The 8,910-nt window shown below is 48.3% G+C and overlaps 1 protein-coding gene across 1 annotated transcript; it reads right to left on the bottom strand.

The window, feature by feature from the left end:
* Positions 1-5,430: 5,430 nt before the first annotated feature.
* LOC123157958 (uncharacterized) lies at positions 5,431-8,723 on the bottom strand. The gene is made up of 2 exons (XM_044576125.1): positions 6,004-8,723; positions 5,431-5,915 (listed from the first exon to the last, which is right to left on the bottom strand). Exon 1 carries the CDS (start codon positions 8,557-8,559, stop codon positions 6,097-6,099), a length of 2,463 nt encoding a protein of 820 aa, XP_044432060.1. The 5' UTR covers positions 8,560-8,723; the 3' UTR covers positions 5,431-5,915; positions 6,004-6,096.
* Between the last annotated feature and the right edge of the window lie 187 nt (positions 8,724-8,910).

The raw sequence follows: 8,910 nt of genomic DNA, 5'->3' as shown, positions 1-8,910 counted from the left end.
TGGTCAGAACTTCAAAACATGTTCATGTTTGAAAAAGTCTGTTTAGAAATTTCAAAAAATGTTCTTGAATAATGTCCGTGTCTTGAAAAATTTTGTTCACAATTTTAAAAAATATCCGTGTCTTGAAAAATGTTCAGTAATTTCAAAAAAATGTTCTCATTTTATAATTTTGTTTTGTTAATGCTTTCAGAATATAATCAGGAATTTCAAAAAATGTTCTCTTTAGCAAAATCTGTTCACAGTTTCATTCATAGGATTTTTCATGTGTCAGAAAATGTACATGAATGTCAAACTATGTTCGCATTTCCAAAATTTGTTCACAATTTCAGAAAAATGTCCGTGTTTCAAAAAATTCTTTAGGAATTTTCGAAAATATTTAGGAATTCTACATAATGTTTCTTTTTAAAAAATCACAATGTCAAAAATATTCATTTTGTTTAAAATTGTTCACATGTTTAGAAAACGGATAGGTTTTGCAAAAAATGATCGTGTTTTTAAAAGTTTGTTATCAATATTTTGAAAATGTTCGCTTTTCTAAATATATTTACTTCTATGAAAAAGAAAACCATGTTCAAAATTTCAACTTATGAAACCGTGTTGAAATCATTTTTGGACCCACATATGAACACAGTTAGGTAACTTCATACACATGTCATCGGTGCAGCGTCCAATTTTTTTTCATTGTACCAACTAACATATTTCGCTTTTTTATTCTCAAGGGTCCCAATGCAAGAATTTTTTTCAACTCAAAGGAATAGTACCATGAGGAAACTAATCCGTTGTTTCTTTAACATGTTTTCCCAGTGATACTTCGTTGCATTACGTTCAGTTGTAAAGAAGGTTTAAATTTGCAGAATAAGTTTGTAAAGAAGCTCAAACATTTATATACTTCTTTCCATATAGTTTTTTTTGTATGTTTCTTTTCCTGCTCCTATACTGGTACTTTCTTGGACATTTGGATTTTTAAACAAGGTTCATTGTCTTGGTGTCTTGGGACTCTTCTTTTACTACTGTTTCTCAAGTTTCACAAATAGAAACAAGATTGGCATTAGCTTTCTCTTTTATTGGAACTCTTCTTGTTTTCACAAATAGTAGAAACAGAGAGAAGCAGCAGAAGCAATACATAGCGTGAAACGGCAGAAACAGTTTTCAAAGAACGAGAAAAACAGAGAAACGCACGCAAACAAAGAAACAGAGAAACCAACGCATCGCGACACGGTAAGCCCACAAACGAACTCCCTTGTGCGAACGCCCGACTAGTTGAGGCAGAATGCGTAGCATAGGAATTCCCCACTAGACAATGTCCTATGCGCCAAATAGGAGTCGTCGTGTTTCCCGTTTGACGCACTTCGCATCCAGAGCTCCTCCCAGTGCCTTAAGCGCCAGAGAGTGTAGTTGGAGCTCACGCATCCCTATTTATGGGCCGGCCCAACAAACTGCTGAAAAAGAAAATTGGTGAAGGAGAAATGCAACGTTTATTAGGGAGGATCGGGACTGGAACTGTTCACTCCCAAGTGAAAGACAGTAAGCCTTAACCACTAGACCAACCTCCATTTGCTTACTTTTTTAGGAAACCAGAACTATTTGACCTTTCATTTAGTACAACCATTAAACATGTACTAATATTGTATACCCAGTATAAATTATTTGAATAAAGAAAATATAGAATTGAAAAAGTATTCACGTAAACCATGAATTGAAAAGCAATGTTCACAAAAATGGAAAAAGTTCATCGAATTTGAAAAAGTTCATCGAATTCAGAAAAAGTTCATTGTATTTTTTTAAAAAGTCGTCGAATTTGAAAAAAGTTCATACAATTTTAAAAAGGTTCATAGAATTTAAAAAACTCATCAAATTCAAAAAATGTTCATTGATTTTTTTTAAAAAATCTTCAAATTTGAAAAACTTCATAAAATTCGAAAAAAGGTCCATCAAATTTCAAAAAAAATCATCGAATTTCAAAAAAAGCTATCTAATTTTTAATAAGTTCTTCGAACCTGAAAAAAGTTCATTAATTTAGAAAAAAGGTTCACAAATTTTACGAAACGCGCATGGAAAAAAACAGAAAAAGATGAGAAAAAAAAAAGAATAAGCGGAACTGAAGAACGAAATAAAGGAAGGGAAAGCAAACTAGTTTCACACAAGCAGCTGAGGTCCTGGTTGTTACCACCGAGCACTCCGAACGGAAGGGTTGCGGGTTCGAACCCTGTGGCTGCTCGAATTTTTGCCGTTTCCAACAGGAAACAAACAGAATTGGCCGGCCCAAAAACGCGATGGGAGGAGATGGGGGTATGCGCCCGATTGTTGGAAGCACTGTATCGGGCGCAGAAGGCGTCAAATAGGATTTCGCCTTCGCATCAAAACGTTGTTGAAAACACACAGGCAAGGGGATGTAACTGGGCTAGCCCATTTGATAAGCAGCGTAGCATATTATTCCCGTTTTGTGAACTTTTTAGAAGGTTCTAGTTCAGTTTAAACTGTTTTACTAAATTTAGTACAAAGTTGAGTCATCTATTTTGGAACGAAGGGAGTAGGAACATACCACTAAAAAACTCTAGGGGACATTTTAGAAGGTTTTTCTATGTAAAGATTCTTTTGTGTTTTTTTCTCATTTCTTCAGAAATTTCAGATATTGTTTCAAAATTCTGAAAATGTTCGAATGACAAAAAATGAAATAAAAAATATGTCCTGCTTTTACAAAAACATTCGCTTTTCAAAAAATGTTTAGAATTTCAAGAAAATGACATTTAAAAAAATAATATGTTCAGCATGTATAAATGTTCATGTTTTCGAAAATATAATTGAATTCCAGTAATATTTTAGAATTCCAAAATATGTTTGTGTTGCCATAAAAATTAATATTTCAAAAAATGTTCATGGTTTTCAAAAAGTTTTCGGAATTTTTTTAAAAGATTTTCAACAAATGTTGAAAATTTAAACAATTATTTTCCTTTTATAGAAATATTTATTATTTAGAAAAAACACACAAAAAAACTGATCGCTGTAGTACATCGGTTCGCTGTAATACCTGTCATTACAGTATATATTCTCTCTACTGTACAATGACTTGATAAAATACATTCGGCTCGCTAGATTACCTGATTCTCCTGCTCACCCGTTTGCCGACGCATCCAGGTTCGACGCAAAAAGCGTCAAATAGGAGGTCTGGATGTCATTCGACTGAGACATAGCGAAGTCTCAGTCGACTGACTTCTAAACGTACCGAAACTCTCTGCATTTCTTGGTGGAGTAAGTATACCATAGAAACAAACAATTAATAACCCTTCCATGAACAATTTTCTTTAATAATCCTATTCTGGAGATGTAGGGAAACCAGAAGAATACAGCCGATCCTCGTGGTAGCAAAGCAGAACCATTCATTTGGAGAACTAAAATAGCATATGATTTGGGCTGTCGAAACAAATGGATCTGCAGGTCTACAGAGATTCACATATCGACACAAACAGCTAGGCATAGATTGATCAATCTGTCAGGCAACACAGCCGATCCTCGTACCGGCGGCCGCGGCGGTGAAGAAGTCGACGGGCTGGCAGGACACCTCGACGTCGTACGGGCGCGAGTAGGCCAGCCCGACCCTGAACCGGACTTGGGCCCTCACCAGCACGCTCATGGGAGGCGCCCGCCGGGCCCGGCCGCCCTTGTTGCCGCCGGAGTTACTAACCAAGAAGCGCAGGTCGAAGAAGGCGGACGCCCGGAAGCTGCTCGAGCTCGCCGGCGGCTGGAAGAGCGGCATGGCCTGGTGGACCACCGTCTGCACCGACGCGGCCGCCCCGTGGCTCGCGCTGTACACCCGCAGCCGGGCCGTAAGGGAGCTGTACTCCACCCCCGCCCGGCGGCTCGGGTTGGCGGCGTCCACGGTGAAGTTTAGGATCAACACCGGCGCACCCTGGAGCTGGTTGGTGGAGGTGGCGGTCACGGAGAAGACGATGCGCGCGGGGCTGAGGATGACGGAGGTGACGACGGCCACGGCGCTCAGGGCGAGGGTCACGGCGATGGCCGCCAGGATGTAGTGCTTCGGGCCCCACACGCCATAAGTGAACTTCCCAGTGCTGGTCGCCATGGACAATAAGAACTGACTCTACTCCAACTCCTAGTTAGAAGGTGTCGATATGTATATGGAGGTCAAGAACTCAAGATGGTAACGGGGTGAAATGAGGCCGGGTATTGCCATGTGATCCCGATCCGTTGTCGGGCCGGGGTTTTGCCCGCGGGGATCCCACATCCCAGGTCCCAGCCCTGTCCCTGTGAGCTGCTCCAGCACAACGCACAGCAGGGCAGAGTAACTTTCCCCGCCGTGATCACCGTCCTGTCGTTCAGCCAGCCAGCGGTAAGAGCTCAGAACAACCATCTACTCGCCGGTTATACAAAATGAGCAACAGGAGCACACCAAGTCTCAAACATTCCACAACATCATAACTTGTTGATGAGCATAGTACTTATTCCGTTCCAAAATAGATGACTCAACTTTGTACTTAAATTGCAGCTTAAAAACAGACAGGATGAAGTAAATGATCACGGAAACGTATATTCCATGCATAGCACTCAAACAACGAGTCAACAGTTTGTAGAAGTTTGCAAATACATCAACTTGACGAGTGTTCAATGAGCTGATGATGTGTTGTAAGTTTGTAAACCCTCCCGCGCATGCATATATTTCATACGGAGTTTCACTCAAAAACACTTATCGAGAAGGTTGCGAGATTGTGGAGTGTGTCTCCGCACGACTTGTGCGGGATAGGCGTTCGTGAGGCCGAGCCGCATCCACTCGTTTCAATTTTAGACGTGTTTGCCGATTTCTAATTGACATAAATTTTAGACGTGTTTTAAGCGAAACCTTGAGGTTAAGAACATCGAATAAGACAAGATAGAGGGTTGAGGAAGGGAGAGGAAGGGTCAGCGTTGGGTGTGATCCTAGCCATCAATTTCAATCTCGTGTCGGTATAAGAAATATAATTGATGACCAATTTGATTTCCGACCAAGTCTTGACGAATGATGCCATTGATTTTGCTTCCTTTGTTCCCCATTATTTTCAAAATGCAAGATTCATTTAGTGGGAAGTCCGTTTTACCAACCGTTTGCATCATTGTGTTTCTCATGGCAATATATTGAAAAATCATATCACAAGTCTATATGTTTCAATTAAACTTTTTGGCGTCATATTTTTCTTGACAAATATATGCTCCAGTTTATCTATATGCTAGGATGATGAGCATCTTTCATCAGCTGAGCACATACTTGCGCATGAACCGCTGTGGCACCGCCGGTCGTAGTAGCAGTTCACGTCCTCGATGACTGTGTCCAAGTCCGGCACCTTTGAGTGCTTACCGACCTAAGTTTTTCTCTGCTAAATTTAGAAGATCGGTTAAAAACGACCAAAATTTAAGGAGATAAAACTACTTCACTAAAGGTTTACTCTGTCGTTACTTCTTTATTTTTTAGAAATCAGCTAGTGATGCTCTTATACATGTGCGCGCATAATTCAACGGATATCGCTCGCCGAGAGCAAATTATCTATAAATAGATAGCGGAAGTGGATCTCATTCACGAAGACGTACGCAGTGGTAGCTAGCTAATTGATGCATGCTACGTGTACATCTCTAACGACTGTAACTTAGCCAGTACTCCAGAGTTCCAGACTGATGCATATGGCAGCCACCGACCAGAGCAAGGCGGCGACCAGAAGGTTCAGATGGCTGTACGTGGCGCGGTGGGCGGTGGCGTCCATGGTGACCGTGCTGGCCGTGGCAGTGATCGTTCGGGCCGTGGTGGTGATGCTCCGCCCCGAGAAGCTGCAGCTGAAGCTCGCCGGCGGCCGCGTGGCAGTCGACTGGATCCCGTCGATGCCGCCGCCGCGAAGATCGCCGAGTTCGACCTGCCGGAGTCCATCCCCGTGCTGCAGCGTACAGGCATTGTCCTAGTCAGAATTCAGAAGCAAGAAACAGAGCAAATTAACCAAAGGGGCTGGTGATTTCATCACGTACGTAGGGAAATCATTCTGATCACACAACTCACTGACACAACACTTAAAGGTAACACCTACATCATCTATAATAAATTCACACATAACCCTCCTCCTAAACATGTTCCATGCTACCGACAGCCACCGGCGCCGCGCGGCGCATGCCGATGTGCGTGGCCAGCGCCCAGAGCACGGTGACGAACTCGCCGCCCTCCGGCAGCACCTTGGCGTGCCCCATGACGTGCTCCTCGCCCCCCGACGGTGCCACGTACACCATGAGCTGCACCCACAGATCAGCCAGCACCTTCCACATCCCCTCCACGCCGGCGGCGCACTTGGCTTCCTTCTCCAGCGCGCGCTCCAGGATGGCCCCCCTCTGCAGCGCCGACATCTCCGCCAACTCCAGCGCCTGGGCCAGGTTCGGCTTCTCCTCCAGGCGCATGATCTGCTCGTACCCGGAGCCCAGCAGCGGCGCCACCGCCGCCGGGAGGTGGTAGCGCCAGAAGCCGACCGTACGCCTCAGATCTTCCTCCATGATCTCGAAGACGCGCTCTGTGCTCTCCTCGTTTTCCGGCAGTAGCTCCGGGTGGAAGGCTACCAGGTAGGCGCAGTACTTGGACAGCGTCGTCGCCACAACCATGTCACGCGAGGGCGAGGCGCACGGTGACGGAAATTTCTCCTCGAAGAGGCAGGTGGCGATGTGCCACGCGAGGATCACCTCGGCGATGCTCTCGGTCTTGCACGCACGCCGGAGCTCCCCGTACTCGGCGACCGCGAGCTGGCCGTTGCTGAGAAGACCACGACGAGTGGCGGTGGGGTCGTAGTCGTCCTCCTCCTGCAGCGACGTCGCTGATAAGTACTCGGCGATGGAATGCTTCACCTCCTTTGGCACGGCGATGGTCGGCAGCGTCAGCGAGACGGCCGGCACCATCCTCAGTTGGCGGCCGAGACGGCAGGACCTCAGCGCGGAGAACTGCCTCATGGTGATGTCCGGGTGGCTCATCTTGCTCCGCACCCAGAGCATGCGGCGGATGGCCCAGCTGAAGGTGGCGCTCCGGCGCCAGTGGGGCTTGGCGGCGTACCCGTGGAGCATGGACACGAGGAACCAGTTGGAGAAGAGGAAGACCACAAACTCCCACACCTGCTCGTACACCAGCACGAGGAAGAGGAGCAAGGTGATGGAGAGGTCGATGGTGGAGAAGAAGACCGACGGGGAACTGAGGACTCTCGTCAAGAGGCACCTCGCCATCCTGACCACCCCGAACGAGACGCTGTAGTTGTCGCTCCTCAGGCTGTGGAAAGCGAAGAGCACGTCGCCGTTGCCGCAGAGGACGACGATGACGAGGCACAGGAGCAGCACCATGGCCGGGAGGAGCAGGTAGTTCGCGAGCAGGAAGAAGGGGCTCGCCAAGGCCACGGGGACGACGGAGTGGTAGTACTCGCTCAGGAAGATGGTCTCGTCCTTCATCACCTGGAACAACTCCTCTGCTGCTGCTAATGCTGCCTTCTCGACTTCTCCTTGGCCATTGCTCCGGTTGCTCCTCTTGCTGCTGCTGTACAAGCCTCCTTCGAAGAAGATGAGGCCCCGGCAGTCGCGGGTCTCGGCCTCGCTCATCGGCGGCAGGTGCTCGAAACTCCGGCGAAGGAGTTTGAAGAGCGCGAAGGAGAGGCAGAGCCTCCGCAGCCGCCCATCTTGGTCGACGGAGCCAAGGAGGGGGTCGGTCTCTGCAAGTCGCCAGATTTTCCCGACGGTCGTCGTCGTCTCGGCGGTGGTGATGTCACCTCTGACGCTGTAGCCAGCCGGGGTTGGCTTATTCACCAGCTTGTCTTCTCCCATCACCGCGTACCGACACCCCTTCAAGAGCTCGTCGCCGTGGTCGGCGTCGTCTCCATGCTGCTGCTGCAGCGACTGGTCATGAGGCGCATGCATGTAGGAGATGATGAGGCGTGCGTTCTTCCCGTAGGCGAGAGAGTTCTTCCCCACCAAGGTGAAGGTGACCCTCTGCACCAGCTTGGCCACGCAGAGGAGCCAGAGGATGCCCAGCACGGACTTGCGCCCGGCGCCGCGCAGGTTGAAGAAGACGAGGCTCCCGAGCCAGACGACGCGGCCGGCGCGCTCCACGGTGCCCCTGTGCCAGCCGTCGTCCCCCCGCTGCATGCGGATCTCCTCCACCTTGTTGCGGAGGAGCTCCACGAGGAGCATCCACGTGAGGATCAGCCGGGCCCGCAGCGGGAGCTCGGACGCCGCGGCGGCGCCGGCGCACGCGAGGCCGCCGGCGTTCTTGGCCTCGGAGAAGAGGTAGGACATGACGGGGAGGAAGAGGGAGAGCGCCTTGGAGAGCACGACGCGGACCTTGGGGTCGAGGATGGCGCTGGTGTCGGAGAGGCCGCTGAAGAGGTTGAGGTTGAAGAAGAGCGCGGCGAGGAGGAACATGATGACGGTGGCGGACAGCATGGAGGCCTCGTTGCTCTGGTCCGCATAGGAGGACGTCAGGTTCCACACCAGGCCGCTGGTCTTCCCGCAGCTCGTGTTGTAGCCAAGGCCGCCGCTACCGCCGTCTCCGGCCAGCAAGCCCATGGTCACCGACGCCGACGGAGTGCGTGTAGATTTTTGCTCGGCTACCTAGCGGAAAGGATCTCTCTGGTAAAATGCACGAGTCGTAGACTTTCTACTACGGCCGGTTCCGCCATGTCCATGCATGGGCAAGAGGATCGCGCTGGCTTTTCTTATCTTTTTCTCACAGCTGGTTCTATTCAAGGGACCCATCTGTACTCTGTGTTAGAGGCAATGTGAAACTAACATAAATTTGGGTCACTGTTCCCGCTCGTCTGATTTTTCGATCCCACTGTTGGTCAGTTGGTGCTTCAAACTTAGAGCATCTCCAACAGTCGCTCCAAACGACGCGCGCGCACGGTAAAGGCAGCTTTT

Source organism: Triticum aestivum, chromosome 7B (assembly GCF_018294505.1).
Source record: "Triticum aestivum cultivar Chinese Spring chromosome 7B, IWGSC CS RefSeq v2.1, whole genome shotgun sequence".
In the NCBI taxonomy this organism is placed as follows: Eukaryota; Viridiplantae; Streptophyta; class Magnoliopsida; order Poales; family Poaceae; genus Triticum; species Triticum aestivum.
Note: the sequence above shows the minus strand (reverse complement) of the source record. Positions and strands in the feature narration are given on the sequence as shown.